General features: G+C 45.1%; 1 protein-coding gene across 2 annotated transcripts in view; it reads right to left on the bottom strand.

Annotated features, from left to right (window-relative positions):
• Window positions 1–24,246, bottom strand: part of Lrch1 (leucine rich repeats and calponin homology domain containing 1) — a 177,038-nt gene that overhangs the window by 65,717 nt on the left and 87,075 nt on the right. For both annotated transcript variants that reach the window (XM_032918278.1, XM_032918279.1), the window contains exon 3: window positions 6,673–6,799. In XM_032918278.1, the coding sequence (XP_032774169.1) occupies window positions 6,673–6,799 (127 nt within the window). The remainder of the gene's footprint in view (window positions 1–6,672; window positions 6,800–24,246) is intronic.

The following is a 24,246-nucleotide window of genomic DNA, read 5'->3' as shown; positions in this document are numbered from 1 at the left end:
CAAAAGGCTGTGCACGGTGTAGCTAACACACTGTACTCTCCTAGCTTCAACTATGTGAGGAGGGAAGTAGGAGGAGAGAGATTAGGGACACAGAATTTTCAGGGGTACCACCTTAGCTGCTGCCCTTGTCCTGATCCAAAAAAGCCACATACATCTCTAATGTTTAAAACAAAACAACAATAAATGACCACCAGTACATCTGCAGAGACAAAAATGTACAAGAACATAAAGTCAGAATAAGGTGGTGGTCTGGTGCTGATCAGCCACAGAGCCCAGAAGCAAAGCCTTCCAGTGAGAACTGGACCTCCCCATGCCTTAACGAAGTTAGGAATCAGCACCGGGTCCACTCCGCTGTGGTTCACAGCAGCCCTCACAAGCATGGAACTCAGGCCAGCCTGAGGCCACTGTCACAGGAGATCATGCTACAGCCCTCCAGACTCCAGATCAGGCCTGACACAGGACTGACAGTGGCGGAAGTGGAGACATGGTTTGGGGGAAGGAAGAATCTGCAGGGATTATTTTCTGTCTAAGGAGAGGATTCTTTTATTGAAGTATACATTAAGTTTCTGTAAGTCCTATAAGCAACTACATGGAAAAGTTGCTTGTGGAGATTCATCTCAAGTGACATCGACCATTTCCACAGCCTCGAACGACATAACGAATATGATTATTTTTCTTAAAAGAAAATAATGTTTAGGCAACATACTCACAGAATGGCCATTCCTGAAATCAAACTCAGCTTTGCTCCACTCTTAGAGAGGAAAAAAAATACATACATACATACATACATACATACATACACACACACACACACACATATATATATATATATAAAAGTATATATAACCCCATTACACACATATACACACAGTGAATATACGTGTGTGTGTGTGTGTGTGTGTGTGTGTGTGTGTGTGTGTGTGAACTGTCCCAAGTTTATGGCAGCATCAAAGTATGCTGGACCCCTAAAGCCAGGATGATTCTCCCCAGCACAACCCCCTAACACCATGGTCTTAACAAACAAACCCTGCTCCTGCAGGCTGTATCTAAGCTCACGCTGGTAAAGTCAGCATATGCTCACCATACATAAGACAGTGCTGCATCTCAATCTTTCCATCCAAGAAACAGGACGCCCATGGACACAATCAAGCACAGAGGCCTGTCCGGGTTTGGAAGAGTATCTGGCAAGGATCGGTTATATTAATAATACTCTACGTCCCTACTCCTACGAGTTAGGTGCCCCTCCCATAATATGATAGGCATAATACAACATAATAATAAAGTAGGAATAGATTTCTCAAGCAGGCTTGATAGGAATGGATTTTTCAAGGCAGGCTATCGCCCACTGTATATTCAATATGGTGAAAACAGGGCAAATCCTATTTCCCAGGAGACTCTGAACCTAACCAAATTTTAAAGAGGTTATGAGTTTCATCATAAAAATAAACCCCAGGGTACTTATGTCTAATTAGCGGAAGAAGGAGTGTGAAAAAGCAGTAATTATCTCCATGTCTGGGGAGGTTTCAGTCTTGAAAATTCATAAGCAATGTTTCTAGAATGGCCTCATTCTCTAGAACATTTCTGTACAAACTTAGTCTAAATAAGGTATAGGGAGTTTCAAAAGATTATTTGGAAAAAAATAATACTTAAAAAATAAATTTTAAAACAAACAGCAATCAATGTTTTACATGTTTGTAATTAGTAAAGAGTATCAGATTGTAAATTCCACATTAACTTACTTACTAGAATATCCAAATTAATTCCTTCTGAATATTCTATCAGCCCCAAGCTACTGTCTTCGAGAATAACTCACCTGAGCCTCATTGACTCGCTGTACATTCAACATTACAACATCACAATCATACAACACGAGAACCATGAGAAACTGTTACACCACAATCGTACAACACAAGAACCATGAGAAACTGTAACATCACAATCATACAACACAAGAACCATGAGAAACTGTTACACCACAATCATACAACACAAGAACCATGAGAAACTGTAACATCACAATCATACAACACACGAGAACCATGAGAAACTGTTACACCACAATCAAACAACACAAGAACCATGAGAAACTGTTACACCACAATCGTACAACACAAGAACCATGAGAAACTGTAACATCACAATCGCACAGCACGAGAACCATGAGAAACTGCTATAAATACTTGCTGACTGAATTCGTCCTGACAGAGAAGCAGATCTAGTTATAACAATTTAAATACTCAAACGTAAGCTTTTCACGGACTTGCTAACCCAACTCTATTGTTTAGATCCTAACAATGACTTAAACCCCACTCAGGGACGGACGGCATGGTATAAAACCAGCAGAAGAAGGTCTATAAGAAAATTAGGTCTTTAGGTAATTGGTGCAAAAGCAAATTATCAACAGTCTCCAAGCAGCTCGGACCCCGCCCCCCGCAGAAATGCCTTTTGTATGTCTCACTGTACAACTCCAGGCAAGGGTCCTGCTCTTTGTGTGCACACATAAAAAGGAGAGATGAGCAACCAGAGTGATGACTCGGTCACCTGACCCAAGTCACCTGCTGCAAAAGTCTGAGGACTTGAGTTTAATCCCTGACTCCAGGAAACCACAAGGTGGGAGGAGGGGCCTCACTCCCGCAAAGGAGGGGACTCAGACCTGAAAGTTTCCTAACCAGCACACAATAAATAAATAAATAAATAAATAAATAAATAAATAAATAAATAAATAAATAAATAAATAAATATTTCTATTTTTTCTCTATACCAGGAAAACCCACTGACTACTCAAGAAGTTAATGAGAACATTAAGTGGTACTCAGTAATGTCAATTTTCATTTTTTGGTAATAAAACAACCCCCAATGCCTATAGTCAGAACTTGTAAAAAGAAAAAGAAAATGTGTATTAACTTAAGCTTCAGCCCTTCAAAGAAGCAGCCTTTGATGTAATGAATGATCTCCTCACACCCTGGCCTCTCCATTGTGAACCTATGCCTAAGAGCTTTCCATATACCCACAAACACAGGCTCCACTCCCTGTTCTTGATAATAAAAGCAGAAATGGAAGCCACAGAGGGGTCCTGAGTAACTCCTATGTTTCCACAGAAACCAGGAAAGTCAAAGGCATTTCCAGAGAGCACTAATAGACAACTGATTACAGCAGACTCGCTAGCACACAATCCCACACCTACCACAGAGGCAGGTCACCGGGCACAAAATCATGGGGGAAGGCTCTCTCCAGAAGCTTGTCATCAGTCTCTTAGCTCAAATTCTCCACACAGCCAAACATGACGGAAAAGTAAAAACCTGGGTGTCTAGTCAGGGCCTGGAGATGTGCCTTCCTACGAGCAGGACTGGATCCAGCCTGGTGGGCTTCCTGACTATAAAGGAAGGGCCTAAGTCAGGCCCCTCTGTTCTTATGCATGGCAGACAGGATGCTCACCCAATGAGGGAGTGAGTGGGGTAGGACATGAGAAAAAGCAAACAAGGCCAGCAAGGCCCGCAAGCCACTCAGTACACAGCACCAGTGTGGAAATCCTGGGTCCTTGGCAAAGGTCTCACCTATAAAAGGACCCAACTTTATTGAGCTGTTAACATGCTAGTCTTCAAAGATGCTAGTTAACTATAACATGTGGCCTTGATATAGCACCTCTCAGCAGAGACACCTCGTCTGTAGCAGGATTGTACAGAAAAACCACATTTCCAGAAATGGCTCAGCCAGTGAAACCCTTGTAGGAGCACAGAGTTTGTATTCCTAGCAACTGTTAAAAAGCTAGGAACAGGAGCAGCTGCCTGTAATCCCAGCCCTGGGGGAGGGACAGAGACTAGAAGACTCCTGGGGCTGACAGGACAGCTAGTCTAGCTCAGTCAGTGAGAGATCCTACCTCAAAGAATAAAGCAAAGGGGCCAGAGTCTGGGCTCAGTAGGAATCCAGATGCTCAGTAAATGTCAGTCTTCTCTCTTCTCTTTTCCCTCAAAGCAGCGTGTGCACACGCACACATACAATATCTAAGCTGCAAGATAAACTTTTGAGGGACAGTGAGGAAACTATTCTGAGTGGGCCGGGCGGTCTGAAGGCTCTAGATTGTCTCATCAGTAGTGACTCTAAGAGGATCAGATACAGAGTTAGGATTCCATCCACTGCTCTGTACCAGTGCCTGAATCAGACGGAAAATGCACACAGGCCGAGAAGAAGAATGGCTAGGTGTTGGCGGTCCAGGGTGTTGGCTGGGTAGGCAGATGGCTGTGCAAGACAATGGCTGGGTGAGGCAACAGCTGTGCTGGAGGATGATGGCTGTGCTGGGAGAAGGGAGCACAGGTGTGGGGCAATGGCCCTGGGGGACAGTGGCTGGGGCAGGGTGCTGCCCGTGCGGGGCCATGGCTGACATGAGATCCTGTTTGTCTTAAGACTCTAAGGTAGTTGTGGTTGTGATGGCAAGGCTAAGACACTGTTCTGAAGCTTGCCTTCCTTGCAGAAATAAGAAGGAGCAACTGCTTTCTTCCTGATGGCCGAGGTATTTGAGCTTTGTTTCTAAAGTGGACATTAACTCTGGAATGTTCGTGCACACTTAGAAGTGGCTACGATTCTGTTCGGAACACTCTGATGGGAAAGCGCTTGAAACAGCTTTTCCAAAACAGCCAGCAAACAATGCTTAGGGTCCAGTGGGCGGAGTGATTTCCTCAGCACTCAAGCCTTAAATGGTGACTTTTCTGAATGCTCCGGGGAGTGCCCAACTTTATTTAAAAAAAAAAAAAAATTGGTAATCTGTAACTAGGAAAACAAAGGCCTCCTGCTCAAGAGTGATATCTGGCTCTCCAGGGAACTCTCTCCCCAACTGATAACTAAAAATAATCGGACACGACACGGTCACCTACAGTAACACTACTATTTTAATCCAAAAATAAATAAATAAATAAAAGTAAATCAGAGATAAATGAGTATGGATGGAAAATAATCCCTTTTTAGTCTATGACCTTAATCAAGGCTGGCCATGTATCACTTTTGCACGGTTAAGTAAGGTCATTAGTCTACTTTGCCTGCTTCACAAATAAATGTTATTCATGTTTGTTTGTTGTTTGTTTCCTCTTAGTGTGTAAGCACACAACAGAACACATGTGGAGGTCAGAGGAAAACTATGGGAGTCCATTCTCTCCTGCCACCATGTGGGTCCATCAGGCTTGGTGACAAGTCTCTTTACCCACTGAACCAGCCCACTGCATCCCCACCCCCCAAAAAGTGCTTTTTACCAAAAGCACACTTGCCCAGACCCAGGGAGCAACAGATCAGAGCACACCAACGCCACAGAGCCAGCACATCAAAGCGGTGGCTGTCATGTTGGCACCAGCACTAGGGTGTGGCTGATCCTACGTGGGGGGCATGACCCTGCACGACGCATACTGGACTTGGTAGGAAAGGCTTAGTACAAATGCTAGGATATAAACAGTCCCATCTTGACAGGTTTCTCTCAAATACACACTGGGGTCATAATTTTTGCCTACCTAGAGTTAAATATAATTTATAGCAAGGGCTTTCTCTTGTTTCTTTTAACTGTTTAAACATGGTCATTTAAATCACATTCTTTGTGTGCCTTGGATGTCTACTGGACAGTGTCACCGATGAAGGTATTTCAGCTCAAGTTACTATGAGCAGTGACACTTCCATATGTCCTTGTCTCACCAGCCTGGGTTCCAGCATTTGGTCACGAGGTCAAGAGATTAGACTACACAGCTTCTACAACATGCTGGCACTCTGACATTCTGTAACTTGCAGGTCTGGGGGAGACGGGGCTGTGGCGGTAGTAAGGTAGATGTAGAACAGGAACTGGGAACCACACAGAGACCCCAGCAAAGATCACCTCACTGCACAAGGAACACACAGCGTGTATCCTGAACTGGAGACAGCACTGCTCCAACATGCCGAACTCCTTACAGAATCCCAGAACCCTGCTTCCAGGCAGGCATGGTGCAGGAGGAGCTGAGAGTGCTACATCTTCATCTGAAGGAACACAGAAGACTGGCTTCCAGGAACCCAGGACAGGGTTTTAAAGCCCACGCCCACAATGACACACTTCCTCCAACAAGATTACACCTACTCCAACAAGGCAACACCCCCTAATAGTGCCACTCCCTGGGCCGAGCATATTCAAACCACCACAGGTGGAGGAGCCTATGGTGGTGTTAGGAGGTCAGGGGACCCTTTAAGGGGTGGAGTCTATGGTGGTGTTAGGAGGTAGGGGGACCCTTTAAGGGGTGGAGTCTATCGGAAGGTGATTGAAGTAATAAAACATGCTCTTAAACAGGGCTATCATAGTACTTACAGGATCCCAGTAAGGGCCAATGAGAGTGGATCATCATAAAAAAGCAAAACTGGTCCCTCTCTCTCCTTGGCTTCCTATCTAGCCATGTGCTCTTTCCCTCACACATTTGCTCCCACCATGATGCTATCAGCTGTGAGGACCACTCAGGAGTGGCCAGACAGATCAGTACTCTCAGCCTCCAAAACCGCGGTCTATATAAGCGACCTGTTGTATAAAATTCCCAGTCTCAGGTATTTTGTTAGAGCCATGGGAGAGGATGATCACAGACTTGTCCTTGTCCTTCTGTGACAAAGTCTTTCAGGGGACCTTTAACGACTACAGTCGGGTGACAAACAAGAGCATCTTAGAAATCAGTAACATACCAACTCCATTAACTGTTTGAGCTGACCTATCTCTTCAGGCAGGGATCCAAGCTTGTTGTTGCTTGCGATTAAGACTTTGAGAGGCAGACCACACAGGCAGGCGGGCAGGGCAGACAGCTGATTTCGACTGTAAAGACAATACAACAAGAACACATGTAAACAGAAAGGCCACGTCACCATGCTGCCTGTGAGAGGGTTCTCTTCTGTTGGCAGTGTGCTTTCCTTTGTGCTGATGGAGATCTCTACGTAGGCCTGGCAGTTCTGGAATCCCCAATAGCCTAGGATGGCTTGCTACAGTGTGGTCTTCTCTCTCTGCATCCATGGTGCCACAATCAAAGCCCTGTAGCACCATGCTCAGCTGGGAACATTTTGCAAATATAAAAACTCCGATACTGCTGTCTATGAAATCACTCAAATTTTAAATTTCAAGTGCACAAGGGGGAATGACACAAATAAAAAAAGAATGAAGGCTTGATAGACAAGACCGGATAACAAATATCAAAATGCAATCTGACAGGTATGTTGAGATTCTGTTTACACTGGTCAGAATGGCCAAGCTGGGTAAAACAAACGACAGCTCCTGCTGTGGGGAGACAGAGCTAGGGGTACACACAGCCATCGTTGGTGGGAGCATCACCTTGCACAGCCCCTCAGGAAAGCAGCGTGGCGGTGGGAACTGACATACCTCAAGATCCAGCTATACCACTCAGGGCAGATAACCAGAGGACACCTCACCCTCCCACAGAGACACGTGCTCAGCCATGAGCATGGCTGCTCTCTCCACAATAGCCAGAAGCTGGAAACAACCTAGATGTCCCTCAGCAGATGAGCAGATAATGAACAGAGTGGTCTCTTTGTACCTCAGATTATTTATTACTCAGCTATTTAAAAACTGAAATTCTCAGGTAAGTGGATAGAACTAGCAAGAATTATTCGGAATGAGATAACCAAGACCCAAAAGAACAACCATGGAATGCATCTGCGCATATGCGGATGTCAGCTATTAAGTCTCTGCAAGCAGAGCTACAATCCACATAACTGTGGGTAGACACAGTAAGAGACTGGGGGAGATTAGATAGTTATGGGTGGAAGAGTAGGGAGAGGGGGACCATCGGATCCCTCCTGTCAGGGCACAGGGAACTCTGTGGAAGAGGAGGCAAAAAGATTGAAAGAGTCAGGGGTGATGGAAACACTGAGAAAACAAAGCCTTCCAGACGCAGCAGGGCTGACACGCGTATGAACTCACAGAGACTGTGGCAGCAGACATGGGGCCTGCATAGGGCTAAGCCAGATGGGGATCCACTGCTGAGAGTGGAAGTGGACACAAAGCCCCACGCCTAACCCAGAGGCTATCTCCAACTGATAACTGCTTACACAGGAAAAGTTCCTTTTCTCCAACAGAATCTCGCCGGATATACAAACCACTTGTAAGGGCAGGAACCATGCCCAGCAGTAGTGGGGTGTGTGTGTGTGTGTGTGTGTGTGTGTGTGTGTGTGTGTGTGTGTGTGTGTGTGTGTGTGTGATGTGTGTGTTTTGTGTGATATGTGTGTATGTGTGTCTGGTGTGGTGTGTGTGTGTTTTGTGTGATGTGTGTGTTTTGTGTGATGTGTGTGTATGTGTGTCTGGTGTGGTGTGTGTGTGTGTGTGTGTGTGTGTGTGTGTGTGTGTGTGTGTGTTTATGTGTTTATGTGTATGATGTCATACAGGTGAGGCAGGTACAAGACAGAACGAGGCTTGTCATTGGATGAGAAGGAAGGATGGGCGGGAGAAAAGTTTGAGGGAAGCGGAGGAGACTGGCAGAGAGGCTGCCCGTTGGTATTTCAGTTCCACGATGGGCTGCAAAGTTCCCATCTAAGCACCCGGTCTGATCACTCTACACGCATCAAATCATCACACTGCGGCTCACAAGCCTCACCGACTCCTGTGTGTGCATGATAAACATACAGAGTGGCCCTCTGTGGGAGGCAGCTTTGCACAATGGGAGTCATGGAGCTCCTTGGACAGAAGGACAAAAGGACAGAAGGCAGAAGGAAAACCTTTCTCTCAAACCAAGAGCAATGGGGGCCGGAGCTGATACAACTTTGGCCATAAACCATCCCCAGAGCCCCGAGCTATAGGCTACCTCTTAATCGCCCAGCCAGGCTGGAGGCATGGCTCAGCAGTTATGAGCACTGGCTGTTCTTCAAAAGGACCCAAGTTCAATTCCCAGCAACCATATGGCAGCTCACAATGTCTGTAGCTCTGCTTCCAGGGGACCTAACAGCCTCACGCAGACACACATGCAGGCAAAATATGAGTTCACGTGAAATAAAAATAAAACATTAAAGGAAAAAACACCCACTAGCCTCCAACGGTACCGCCATCAGGTACTACACCTCACCACAAGCCCCAAAGCAAGGGGCCTACAGACTAGATCGGAACTTCCAAAAGAAAGACAAAGCCAACCTCTTCTCTGTAAGTGGATTATTTCAGTTGTTCTGTTACGCTAACAGATTGACAGCTATCTAACCAGACTCTCCTGACAGCACGGGCAGGAACCCCAGTCAGACAGGACCGAGGCAACCAATACTTCAGAGGCACTGTGTGATCAAAAAATAAATAAAAATAAGTTAAGGACATTTAGAGTTTCCTGGTAGATGACTTCTTTCTTTCTCTCCTTCCCTCTTCCTCCTCCCTCTTCCTCTTCCTCTTCAATGTTTAGGAGTGTTTTGTCTGAGAGCATGTATCGTATAAGTGCAGGTGCCTACATAGAGCGTCAGATCCCCCAGGAGTAGAATTATGAATGGTTGTAAACCACCACGTGGCTTCTAGAAACTGAACTTGGGTCCTCTGAAAGAGCAGGAAGTGCTCCTGACCACTGAGCCATTTCTCCAGCACCCACGATTTTTAATAATGACTTTAGGCATGAAATGGAAGAAAAAGAGAGGTGCTTGGGGGGGGGTGTAAAGTAAGAGTGTCCATGTGCACAGGTGTTTTCCTCAGAGGAGAGCCACTGTTGGTAGGGAGGAGAGAATTACAGCAACCCACAGATCAGTGGGGTTCACTCAGTGCCACACTGTTAAAACAAGAGCTGCTGCACCTGAAGTCAGCCTGAGTCAGCAAAGGAGCTGAGGAAAAGAAAAGAGAAATGTTGCCTTCTACCAGAGGATGCCTGGAACCCAGAGGGCCAGCTTCCCAGAACAGCCAACCAAGTCTGACAGAGGCTTTACTCTGCTCTATATGCAGAGCTAGACACACACGCGTCTCCGAATTTCCCACTGTCCATGTTTGGTTTTCTAAGACAGAGAAAGAGAGTCAATTCACGAAACTCGACCGACTCTCCACATGTTCACATCAGCATTTATCTCAGTCTCTTCCCTGGCAGAGCCCTACACCACACTACCAGAGACAAGTGGGTACAGTTCTCTGACTTTCTTTCCCCGTCACTGTATGGATGAAGCCAGCGGCATGTGAGTGCAACATCTTCCCTGTGTTTGTGTACACATGCATAACATGTCAACGTCATACCCTCTGTGCATGTACCTTCACATGTCAAAACATCTGTAAGTCACAGTAAGAAAGACTTCTAACATATCGAAATATCACCGGTGGTCATTTGGGGATATCTAATAAGTGGTTTTTTGTTTGCCTTTGCACACACATTGCTATATTTTCTGAAATTCTTACAAGCGTTTTTAGTAAGAAAATAATCATCATGTAAGAAGGTATTAGATATTTCTCTCATGGGTGTTTCTATCCATGAAAACTCCCTGATATGCAGTACTCCATGCACTGCGATGCATACGCTGTAGAGGCCCCTCCTCCCATGCACATAGTAAGGGGGCAGGAATCTGGTCCACCAAACGGCAACTCTGACCTGCGGGCTCAGAAAAGGCAGGTGCTCTGCTGAGCCAAGAGCTCAGCATCACCCCTACTCCCGGCACTCGGTGTCCAGCTAGCTCTATTAGAGCAAGACATAGCACACCAACACTTTCTCCCGTGGCCCAGATCTGCAGGAAAGCGATTTCTACAACAGGGCAGAAAGCTTTCCCATAAAGGTTCAGAAGGAGAGAATAAGTGGGGAGCCTCCCAGGGGCCCTGGCTCTGGGGGACCAGGTAGCTAGCTACCTTCCAAGGTTAAAATTAAAGACAGACTATAATGACACTCTCCCCAGTCTCTTGGGACAGTGGAGGATGAAGGGGGCCCCAGTCTGTCCCTCTATCCTCTCACAGCCCTCTCCTACCTACAAGGACCTGTTTAAGAAACTGGTTGAGTAATGGTCCCCTTGGCATTCTGCTGGCTTTTCTCAACCTCTGAGAAGTGCTCTACAGCCACCTCTAGGAAGAGAACTCAGCTATTCAAAGGTGGCAAGTACATAATTCACAAGGTGATTTGTGCTTATGAAATATTTATAGCTATGTAAGCCAGGCACGGTGGTATACACTTATAACCCAGCACTTAGGAAGAAGCCGAGGGAGAAGGAACGCCAGGGATAGAGTAAGACCTGTCTCCCAAACCAGTGTAGTTTATAGAGATCCTTTTCACAAGGTGAAAATTAGCCAAAAAGAATGTTAAGAAGGCAACTCTCTTAGAATAAAGGCATAACTCGACTTCCTGCTGAAGAGAGGATTATGGGGGTGAATGGATATTTCCAGAAATTTCTACTTACCTACCCATGTTGAGATCTTTCTATACTTCTGTTCTAGGTCTCCCTACCCACTGAATGCATGAACCTAACCAGGCCAGTTGACAAGACTGACAGAGCCATTATCATAGCAGTCAAAAACAAAGCAGGGAAGGTTCTGCTGTGCTGGCTGACTCTCCCTGGAGGTGTTTGATGGCCAGTGCCGGCTTCAGACAGAATATTCTGTACATCAGAGAGGTGGTTCAGTAGTTTAAAGTACTGTTGTCCTTCCGGAGGACCTGAGTTTGGCTCCCAGCACGCATACCCAGTGGCTCATAACCACCTTTACCTCTAACTCTAGGACCACCCTTTTTCTAACCTTCAAAGACATTCCCACAGACAGACAGATAGACAGACACACACACACACACACACACACACACACACACACACACGAAAAAATCTAAGCTTATAAAACCATTTATGGCGTCTCTGGTGGGTCAAATGGTTTTTACACCAAAAGCTGCTTAGCACTCCTCACGTCTGTGGAGTTAATAAACTTGTTAATTAGCAAGGCATGGGCAGGGGCATGTTTCCTCTTGTCACATCTGTTCCTTCAGCATCTGTTTCATATATTTTGTCACAAGGTATTTTTGGATTATTTAGACAGTCAAAGGAAACACACATGGGTAACAAAGACCCGTGGTCCCCAAGGGAAACATTCATAAAGGAGAGGGGCAACTGTATCCCTTTAGCTCTGGGTAAGGGGAGGGGCAACTGTATCCCTTTAGCTCCCTGTCCACTGCAGACCTCAGCAGCCTTAGCTTCCTGAAGCCATTCATCTGACACCAATTTCTCTCTGGCAAGTCCCAAGGGCCCCAAGCCTCCACTTCTCTCCTGCAAGCCTACAGGCTAAAAACAGATCTTTCATGGAAAGAATGTTTAAGGATAAGGTCATACAGTGCCTGATAAGGTAAAGGCCAAAGCTTAATCTCAAATCTAATCAGTGAGGCCTGTCTAAAAAGCTAATTTTCCTTATTGTTGTTTATTTTGGTTACTCTGTACAAACGAGTTGATTTATAGTGGAAAGGGCTTCTCAAGTGGATACAGAATCACAGGTTCAATTGTGACTGGGATTCCCTGTCCTCACTGCAGGATAGCCTGTCTACCTCCTCCTGCCATTGTCTCTGCCCTGCCTGGGTAAACAAGGACAGGGAGGGAGGAGAGAGAGGAAGGCCTGGCTCTCACCAGGTCCTTAGATATCACCTTCTCAGTAACTCCTCTTCACAAGCCACGTAGGCAAGCTCAAGATCATCTCTGGCTTTGTTTGATTCATGCCAAAAGCCACAGGATGAATTTTCACACACCAGCACCCTGCCCTTTCTCTTCGTGGTAAATATTTAATACTAACCAGTTCTCTGATTAAAGACATAACACTTTGATATTTATAACAAGCCTTAATCAGCATTAGAGCTGGGCGAATATCAACCCTCTATGGCTATTAGTATCTACTTCCCCATGAATAACCCTGAGGATACGACGTGCCATGCTCCTCCTGGGCTACTCTTCCTCCTACTGGGCAGCCCTCATGGCCAGTTCTCTTCATGCCATGGCATCTTCTCTCTTCACATTTTCAGTCTTTTCCTTTTCCTCTTCTAGAGCACTGAAGCCCGCCTACCTCTCCTCTGCCCAGCTATAGGCTGTAGGCATCTTTACTCAACCAATGGTTTTAAACTAAGGAGCAGGGTTACACAGCATCACTTGGAGTACATGAAAATCTTGTTCCTGGAGACAACCAACCTTAGGGGGCCAGGATTTAGCATTACACAATACGTAGCAAAAGACCAAACCTCAAGTTTCTTCCCTAAATTAAAAGGATTCACAGACCAAGATGTTTCTGATGGGTTTATTTTTAGAGAGTATTATTTATATGTATTTTGACTGAAGAACTTATCAGTGTCCATACAGAAGGCCTAAATTAATTACTTTTGTTGGTTTATTTTAGAGTTATTTTCTTGAAATAGTTTTTAAAAACATAGACATGTAATACTTTTTATCTGATTTCACTATCGAGGGATAATTGTGCCTACAAAGCAACCAACAGATTGAAAAGATCTTTACCCCTCTAGAGGCAAAAAATATAGTTCAAAAGTTAGACTTGAGGACAAATAACCCTATTAAAAATGGGGTTCTTAGCCTGTGTGTGTGTGTGTGTGTGTGTGTGTGTGAGAATATCAGTGTGTGTGTGTGTGTTGGTGGGATTGCATTCAACCATTAATAAACTGACTTAGAAATAATTCATAGAAAATATTTATCGTGGATTTATCTACTATGACCTTTGTACTACTGTGCAGAATGCTCACCGGTCGTGGAACCACAAGGGAGGAATTGAAACCCCACCTTTGCTAAAACATTCATTTCCAGAGCTTGAGGTCTGCATGCCATTTACTCTCTCTGCTCCTGCTGGCTCAGAAAGGAGTAGTTAAGACCTACCTTGACCTGGTAAGATGGCTCGGCAGGTAAAGGAGCTTACCACCAATGCTAATCACTGAATTTGATCTCTAGGACCAACAGCAAAGAGGAAAACATAGTGCAGACAATTGTCTTCAACCCCCCACATATGCTATATGACTCACACATGCGCATGCATGCACACACACACACATGCATGCACATGCACAAATAAACGTAAACGACATTTTAAAAGATCTACCTAGCATAAGCGTCTAGATGCAAAAGTGCTTAACCAAACACTAAATAAAAGTGAAGCCATCCATATTTTGCTATGAATACGGTTTATATAGGAGAGTTAACAATACAGCGGGTCTGTGCTCAGCTGTTTCAATTTACTGTCCTTAATGGCTTAAATTTCAGCTGCTTTTAAGCACTGACGTCAGAAGCGGAGCAGGGAGGACACTACTGGAGACCTAAAGGACATAAGTACTTATTAAGTACAGAAATCACCTAGACACCCCAAGTCAAACAGGCATATTAAAACCTGTAGGACAGGGGTTGGGGATTTAGCTCAGTGGTAGAGAGCTTGCCTAGGAAGCGCAAGGCCCTGGGTTTGGTCCCCAGCTCCGAAAAAAAAAACCAAAAAAAAAAAAAAAAAAAAACCTGTAGGACAATTACGAGAATTTTACCTAAGATATTTTATACTATTAAAGAGTTTGTTGTATAATATTTACTGGGTCTGGTAAATAAGGCTGTCCTATTCTCTAACCAGAAAAAAAAGAACAAAATATGATTCTATGTTTCAATGGGTGAAAACATATGCAAGCTAAAAGGACATATATAATCAAAGACCTGCTGAGGAGAGCCGAACTGGGATCAGACCCCAGCCAAGTCCTGTCTTTAGTCCAGACAGTCAGGAAGAGGGCATGTTCCCAACTAATGAGTTTTCTCTGCCGTCATCCACCCATTCATTCTCTGGCAAAACATGAGCCTTGGAATATTCTTCTAGGTCCTCAGACAGTCCAAGAATTAGTGATGTGAAATTATTTGACCTCCACAGAACTGATAAGAAAACACCTCAGGGACAAAGAGTCACGGGGCTGGGTTCAGTGTGGCCACACCAGGCTCAGCCTCTACAGCTCCCAGCAGAGAGACGGCATAAACATCTGGACTGACTGACTGGAGTAACATTGTCTGTGCTGGGCACCTGATCTGCAGGAAGCAGCAGTCTGCAGGAAGCAGCAGTTGTTCTAGCCAGGAAGTTTCCTTTGTTGACATGATACCTCACCTGATATTTTTATTCTTTAGTGTGAAATCTGCTCTCACCTTCTCTGAAACCTGAGAGAACCACCTGTCTTCTGTTTTGCATATGACACCTGCTAGTTTTCATAAGCACAGGGCAGTGAACAATAACCATAGAGAACCAATTCATTTTCCTGCTTCCTGCTTCCTGCTTCCTGAAAAGTCGACCCTGGCGAAGCATCTCACCCTCACCTTCCCTTCATGACTGAGTACTTTCCCCCATCACACCACTCCTACCCCCAAGCCCTTCATTCCCACAGGAATGTGTGACAATTAACTACAAAAGCCACCTTTGAGTTACCTCATGATATTAGTGATACACTTTAATTTTATGCTATAAAGCTAAAATCGAATAGACACTATCTTTATGCTCCACTGTAGAACAAAAGAATGACGTCAAATAAATTCAATCTGAAAGGTTATTTACTTAGTAGTGCTGGGAACTGAACCCAGGGTCTCACCCGTTCTACTGTTCTGCACTAACCTCAGCCCAAAGAAAGGATTTAGTTCAAGTTCGATGCACACACCCAACTGGGAGACCAAAATTGAAGCCTCCCTTTGAAAGCAACTGATAACTACGGCCTGACCATTACGGTCATTTGCAATCTTAAAATGCCTGAAAACTGGAAACACACATGATTATTTCAATTAAGACTTGAGCTGGGTTCTTGAAAACTACACCAATTAATTTCATGCCCATGCATGTAAAGGGTATGTTTGGAGCGGGTTAGGGATGCGGTCTCAAAGGAGGACCATATCAAAGTCAGGCTCCCGGAGTGAACCCACAGACGTGCCCGGACACTCAGCCCGATTTTGCAGTCGCTGCCGCATGCCTGTGCATGCCTGGACCATATTTGGGGACTTCAACTGTACTGGTTCCCACAAGAACAGTCCATCAGGCTCCTCGAGTATAAATAACTGCTGCTTAAAATATTCCATATGTTTACACCCCAACTGGGTAGCAACCACTGCTAAAAACCATCCACAGTCTGACGGGAGAACGCCTCAACCTCAGATCATGTCTCTCCTTACGACTAAGCTCTAAAAACTACCGCTTGAAATCTGCTTCACTCAAAATGAAAATAAATGTTCAAAAATCAACAGGGAGTATTCTAGGAAAACTCAGCATCAGCGAGAATGTTAGTTTACCAAATACTTTCAAAACCAACAACATAGGTTTGGGGATAGACTGTTGTATGTGTTCGCAGGGAGAGTGTTCGTGTGTGTGTGTGTGTGTGTGTGTGTGTGTGTGTGTTCAAGCGTGCATGCCCTCCCCCTTGTTTTTGGTGACAGGTTCTTTCATTGGTCTCTAACTCACCAAAGAGGCTAGGCAGACTTGCCAACAAATTCTTGAAAAGCACCTGGTTTCTTAGTAATAGATTTACCAAAGCTCTTGGGTCACCCATCCAGGCATTCATTCTGAAATTTAAAAAACAGCACAAGCAAGCCAGGGTATGGTGAGGGAAAGAACACAGACTTTCCGGCAGGAAGCAGTAAAATGCTGCACTAGGAGTTAATGATTGGTTCGTGCAAAAGAGGGTGAAGGAAAGGGGTCAAGGTAATTCTGAGATCTCCAGCAGGTGTGACGACGAAGACGACCAGCATGAACGAAAGCAGGAAAGAAGCCAAGGTACAAGAGGAATGGCCTCAGTCTTAGTTACTTTTCCATGGCTGTGGTAAAACACCGCAACCCAGGCAACACAGAGAAGGACTCCCTTGGTTTATGGTTCCAGAGTTACAGTGGTCCATGACGTCAGAGGGGAAGTAGCAGGCTGAACCACAAGCAGGAAACAAGAGAGCTAACTGGGAATTGCCTGTGGCTACTGAAACCTCAAAGCCTGCCTCCCATTGGCACACCTCCTCCAGCAAGGCCACACCCCCTAAACCTTCCCAAACAGCCTCAGGAACTGGGGACCAAGTATTTACACATCTGAATCTACAAGGCCATCTGTTCAAGCCTCTACACTTAGGCTTGCCCATGCAGGATTTGAGGTGTAAACGAGACATCCATGAGGACCTGGATGGCAGGCAATGAAGGAAGCAAGGGGTGATGTCTAGAGGAGCCAATCAGATGGAGAATAAACTTGGGACTTGTGAGACAGGAGGTCTGAGAGGAGCTTTGGGAAACTCCAGCTTTAAATAAGTGAAGGAAGAGAGAGAATATTCAGACGTGGGAGCAGAGTATCAAGGAAGGAAAAAGTCACAATCACGTCACTGTCATTCTTACCAAACAGAATCCCGTTATTTCCCAGACCTCCCGAGTTCTTTTTCTGCTCGTGAAACAATGTGAAGGTCCTAGAAACTGTGAAAGGTATGTGAGCATTTCTGCTTCCTCTCCATCAGGACCAGGCAGCATCAGTGAACTGCAATCAACCACACAGCCCCTGAACTGTGGTAGCGGTTTGTTTTTTTCCCCTATAGTATATAAGCTGCAGAGCCTTCCTATGGGGTTTCTGAAGACCTAACTGTAAGAGTTAGGTAACTCTCAAGGAATAAAGAAGCTTCCTTTAGGCAGTGATGAAGGATTTCTGGCTAGTCCTATGGGTTCTATATCAGTGCGCTGCTACCAAACACTCAATGGTCACCACAGGAAGGTAAGGAAGGTTTCCAGGGTATATTCTGGCTAAGGGCACAGTGGGCTCATGGAAGGCATCATCTACAAAGGGGAGAGCACTCCTAAGCTGTTGCTTGAACTCCCTGGAGGGCTCTCATTCAACTTACTGACCAACTAAAAGCAAATGAGCTCTCTAAGCGCACGGGTCATTCTTTGATTCTGCTCTACCCTCTGCCGGCCATGGGTCCCTCAGACTCTGACGACACGTGATCTAGAAGCGAAAGAATGCTTGACCTTCGGGAACTATCTTTCCCATCTAGAAGCGAAAGAATGCTTGACCTCCAGGAACTATCTTTCCCATCTACGGTCCTGCTCAATGAGCTCACCGCTATACAACTCTCTCAAATAATGACAGAATTTTGCATTAGTGCCATGAATGTAGGCGACACCAGCCCCCTAGGCTAAGGACCCAAGAGGAAACTAAGCAGAAGGAGGAAGCCCACTAGCACAGGCATCCTCTCCAGCTGCTTCCGGGCTGCTCCGAGGAGAGCAACCCTGCTCTGCTACTCCCTCAGGAGCAGGGTCCATGGGAGCTTCTAAACCCCTGAGCCAATACAAAGCTCTCCCCACTCTGGATGCTTTGCTCAGTTATTTAATCACAGCAACGGAAGTCTCAATAAAACACCAGCTACAAACACAGAATGTGTTAAAATGGAAGAGGCGCGAGTGACCTTTAAATGTGGGGCTGACAACTTTCTTTTTACATTATTTTTCCCCAGCGAATACACATGAATTACTCGTGGAATTAACTGCACAGGCAATACGGAAAATCTTGAACCATCTAAAGAATCTACAAACAAGAAACGTAGCTTGAAACAATTAATCAAATCCAAAATAAATTTTTAAAAGGTACCTTAAAACAACTCTATAGAATTTAGAGTTCGCTGATCAGAATAATCTTGAAAAGTAGAAACAATTTATGGGTGATTTAAAAAAAAAAACTATATATATTATGCTTTGGACAACTGACCCCCAAAGGTCACTGTGACCCCCAAAGGTCATGTGTTAATGGTTTAGACGCCTGGGTGGTAATCTTAGGACAGGAGTAGTTATGGGTCTTACAAGGTGGGAGGATCCTTTTGGGGTACCCTTAGGTCACGTGGAGCAGATTCTGGACATATCTCTGTGAGTTTGAAGTTTGAAGCAAGCCTGGTCTCAAATCCCAAGACAGCCCTGGCTACAAAGTAAGATCCTGTTCCAAAAACAGACTTTAAAAAATTAGCATAAGGAAAAGAATGCAGGAAGTTACAGTCCAAAGACTAAAAGGAGGAACCATAGCGACCTTCAAATACGAAGGCTTCTTCATGTTTCTATACTTGGGCTGTCCCTGAAAAACGCCCTCACAATCACTTTCAGGTTGATGAAATGGTTCTACAGTGTGTGGAACCCAGGGGAGATGGCGCTCAGCAAGATAACGAGGTCACTGCCTCAGTACACTATCTCTGTCACTCAGTGACTTGGGAAAAATCCCCCTTCTGCCTCACACCTACTACAAAGGCTGCCCAGGAGCTCACTCAGTGTTGTCATGACTAAACGGTGTTGGTGGGGATGAGGGCAATGGTATTCCACAGGCCCAGCGTTTTCTTTACGTAGGTATTATATGTTAGCATTTCTTCTAGGCTCCGCCCCACAGTTACCTGGCAACAGCCAGGTGTGCCTGACTCAGTATAAAAGGGGCTGCTTGCCTCTTCTTCCTCTCCCCCCCCCCTCTCTCTCTCTCTCTCACCCTCTTATTTTCTTACTGTTACCCACTTCCCTCTCTGTCCCTTCTCTCCCCCATTCCCCTCCAGCCTCTCTCTCCCTCTCCATGCATTCATGGCTGGCCTCTACTCTTCTTTTTTTCCTTCTATCTATCTATCTGCCTTTCTCTGTCTCTACTCTCTCAGCTCCCCTCCCCATGTCCTAAATAAACTCTATACTATACCCATCATGTGGCTGGTACTTCAGGGGGAAGGGATGGCTCAGCATGGGCCTGCAGAGGCACCCCCTTCCACCTCACCAAACCTCACTCTATCAAACATACCCCTGGCTTTTTGTCTTTTTTATAAAACACAACATTATATACATATATACAATACATGTATGTATGTACATATATAATATATATACAAATATATACATATACATATACAAACATATACATATGTGTACATGTGTGTATGTTCTTTTTCTCCATTCACTCCACTCATGTACAGCACTATGTCTACGACAGTATTAACTGCAGAGTTTTACCTTTGTAAGGATTGATTATTGATGAAACAGGAACGTTTTGTGGGGCTTTTACTGGTCTAGTTAGAAAAATAAATGCAATTTGGAGCTTGCTCATTTGGGACCTCAGAAAAAATTTGAGAATTACCATAAGTGAAATGTCTGCAGTGAATTTCAAATAAGCACTCCCCTCATTTCCAGAGACTTACTCTGGGGCACAAAGAACTTCACATCCCTATAAAGATCAGAAACAGAACAGGAAACAAAGCCAGTGAACTCAGCCTTCGTTCTGTAGAGAGCATAATGTGGCTTTTGTGCTGCGGCTTTTTTCTCCCAATACAAACAGTGAGCTAAAACGTCTGCGATCAGGTGTGCACAATGGAAAAACCCTCCTCGGAAGTCGTGCCAAGTATGGGCTATGCTAGAAGGAATGGAATCTGGTGAGAAATATCCCATTATTAATTTACGTGTGTTTGGTAGCCTGCCAGCACAAAACACAGAGACATAAATTCAGGTACACTTTACGCACAACAGTTTATCTGCACACCCAGAAGTTTAGGGTCCTCTGCCGATATGTTCAACCATATGAACAAATGCCTGGGAACCCTAGCAAACCCAAGGCTTAAGGCATATGTAGGCAGCTGTGCTATGCAGTCCGAATGTCCCAACGGCCCGTTTCACTTCTACCACTCCATGGAAAGTGTTTCCAGATTTTAAGATTAGTATTATCAAATTCCAATCTGGCTCACTGTCTCTCTGCATCTGAGATTTTGTAAGATACAACATAAGCATCATTTACACACATACATATGGACATATATGTACATGCATGTATACACACAGAGAGAAATATATAAGCACACACCCAAATACACAAGCAAACACATACTCACACATACCTATATACACACACATACACATACACACACAAATACACACTCACACACATACATACACACACACACACACACAAATGCTCTCATTTTCCTTTTGAATAGAGTTTCAGAAAAAGGAGATTTAAATTCTTATTGATTGAAACAAAACTCCGAGTTCAGAAAAACTATCAATTGTACAGTTTTCTAGAGAGAAGACATGCTGTTTTGCCACAGATGGCTTCTTTAGAGATGACAGCATGAGGCAAGAGAACAATGAAGATTAATTTTTGTTTCACAACAACAACAACAACAACAACAACAAAGAAACAACTGTGCTTTCTAAAGCTGCCCTGGCCCAGGGTCCCTCAAATAGGGGAGTGGGTGTCCAGAGGATTGCAGATCTTTTCTGAGAATGAGCCTCAGAAGAATGTGGGGATACGGGTTCTGTGACCATCAGGAAGTTGGCTCCTTTCGCACATTGTTGAGAAGCCAAGAGGGATACCAGGCAGCAGAGATGGCAGCCAAAATACATTCCTTTCCCCGCGTGATAACATCTTGTGGACCAGACAACCCTCTACACAGGCCATAGCTCCAAACGGAGTCTAGTGAAGGAGGGAGCCCTGGGTTTCTGAGGAGCAATCCAGCCCCAGCTGGTTGTGTTTCCTCTGAGAATGGGAAACCCACTCCCCCGCATCCTGGAGCAGGCTGATTAAATGCAGTGACGACATTTAGTCTTTCACACCTCCATTCTCTGAAATGCAAAGTCTCTATTCTATTCATAGCTGCTGCCAAGTCCTCTGCTCCTCTGAGCTATCTCCATTCTTACACGCTCTAACACCTTCCCAACCGTTTAAAATAGACTTTAGGCTTGCCTGTGTGGTGTCAGCCCTACGTGTTTGTTGCCATATAGCAACAGGCTTGCTGAATCGGTTTTATTGTTGTTGGCAACGTTTCTTGGCCAGAGACATTTTCTAACCGGAAGACACAGGGGGCACAGACACTAAACTAACTTAACCTTTGGTTGTGAACACCAGAAAGCAAGGATGAAAAGCCTCCGGGCTTCAAACACAGGCTACATAAACACCAATAAATCAGTATTTCCACAAATGTTACATTTCCATCACGTGAGAAAATTCGGAAATCAGTTTCATGTTTCTAACCGCAGTGCATGGTAAAGAGGTCTTCATGTGTGAATTAATTCTGCTGCTTGAGAAGCTGCAAGGGCCCCTGGCACAGAGCGGCCATTTGAAAATTGCACATAACACAAAGAAGAGAGTATACCAGCCAAGAACCTGGCTAACCAGCTGCAACGTGTCCATGCTGCTGCTGCTGCTGCTGCTGCTGCTGCTGCTGCTGCTGCTGCTGCTGCTGCTCCTCCTCCTCCTCCTCCACCACCATCACCACCATCATCACTACCACCACTACCACCACCACCATCATCACCACCACCATCATCACCACCACCACCATCATCACCACCACCACCACCATCACCACCATCACCACCATCATCACCACCACCATCACCACCACCACTACCACCATCACCATCACCACCACCACCACCACCATCACCATAACCATGGTTGTTTTCAAATATTTATGGCTGTTTACCCTGCTATAATATACAATGTTTCTCAGGGGATTGAACCAACTTCTAACAGTTCCCAAAAATTCAAAGTATGGGATCTTTTCTATTTTAGAATGTACAAAATTAGCAATTCCCGCTTATAATTTATTAAGAAAAGGAGAAATTTTATATATAGCAAGAACCAGGTTGGCACTGTGGCTCTGTGACAGAGCACAAGAGTTCCAAGTACAGTGTCCTGAGTTCGATCTCCACTGTCACAGAAACAAAACAAAATGAAACAACATATAAAATGGAACAGCATGAATGCTTAATGTTACGTACAGGAACAAGATCTGGGAAGACAGTTCCTTTGTACTACTTTATCTAAAACATCTTTGTTCCTAATAGGAGAGGTGGGGGGAGAGGGAGAGGGATAAGGAGAGAGGGAGAAAGGGAGTGGGACAGAGAGGAAGAGAGGGAGAGAGGGAGAGACAGGGAGAGGGGGGAGGGGGAGGGGGGGAGAAAAGAAGAAAGAGAAAGGGGGTGGGGGAGACCAAGCATCACAGAAAAGAAAATGTTTTCATTGCTTATAAAAGGAGAGGACTCAGGGCAGGCAAATGGCTCAAAGGTGCCAACCTGAGCGCCTAAATTCAATCCCTAGAACACATGTGTCGAAAGGAGAAAACGGACCCCCAAGCTGTTCACATACAGCCAAATAAATGAATATTTAAATTCACTAACCCCATATCTGTTAAAGCTGTAGCCCAAATATCGCACCCTAAGCCCCTCAGTTATAAGCTTGCAGCCAGCTGGAGGTGGGGCCAGTCTGAGTGAGGAAGTTGTCACACAGAAGACACAAGTGTCTTGGTGTTACTCAACGGCACTGTCTAGACAAGTTTACATATTTGCAAGTAAACCAATATGCCGGTCACCTAGTGCTTCAAAAACAAAACAAAAACAAACAAACAAACCTTAGGCAAGAGCAGTGACTCGTTCTACCAAAACCATTCCCAAGCTTAGCGATAACTAAAGCCCGAGAGACAGGTAGTGCCAGCAAGAACGGTTCCTGAATCTATTCACCACGCAGGAACTAAGGACTCTCACAGCAACGTGACACTCAAACCCTCCCTCATCATCATTTCATATTTCTGTAGCCATATGTGGGGCACCAAAAGTGTCACTTGTTTTTGTCACCCTCACACAAATTAGTCACCTAGGAAGAGTAACCTTCACCTGAGGAATTGCCACCATGAGACTGGCCTGCAGGCAAGTCCCTTGGGGCATTTTCCTGATTGATGATTGATGTGGGAAGACCCAGCCCACTGTGGATGGTGCCACCCCTGGGCAGATAGGCCTGGATTGTGTAAGAAAGTGGGCTGAGTAAGACTGGGGAAGCAGGCCAGTAAGCAGCATCCCTCCATGGCCTCTGCATCAGCTCTGCCTTGAGCTTCAGACCTGATGCTCCTCAATGCCGTAGGTCAAAATAAACCCTTCCTCGCCAGTTGCCCTTGGTCAGAAGGGTTTATCACAGAAAACCGGTAAGTTATAGTATGTTGGGTTCTCAAAATGGTTTATGGGCTAAAGACACCTGCAACTAGGCCTAGGGACCTGAGTTCAATCCCCGGTACCCACAAAGATAAATGAGAGAACCAACTGCTGTAAGGTGCCCTCTGACCTGCATACACACACCATAGTGCACAGTACCTTCCCACACACAAAAGAAATGTAAAATATAATGTAATAGAGGAAGAGGAGGAGGAGGAGGAGGAGGAGGAGGAGGAGGAGGAGGAGGAGGAGGAGGAGGGAGCAAGCAGCAGCAATAGTAAGAGTAGCAGTAGTGCCTGGCCTTTTAAAAGGCTCAGAGGCTAGCCATATGTGTTTATACTGCCTCACAGAAAGCTTCTGGGCAGTAGGAATCAGACTCTTATCTTTTTTCCTCCTAGCAT

This window comes from Rattus rattus, chromosome 12, assembly GCF_011064425.1.
Source record: "Rattus rattus isolate New Zealand chromosome 12, Rrattus_CSIRO_v1, whole genome shotgun sequence".
NCBI classification, from domain to species: Eukaryota; Metazoa; Chordata; class Mammalia; order Rodentia; family Muridae; genus Rattus; species Rattus rattus.
The sequence above is the reverse complement of the archived record's forward strand: the minus strand, read 5'-3'. Positions and strand labels throughout refer to the sequence as shown.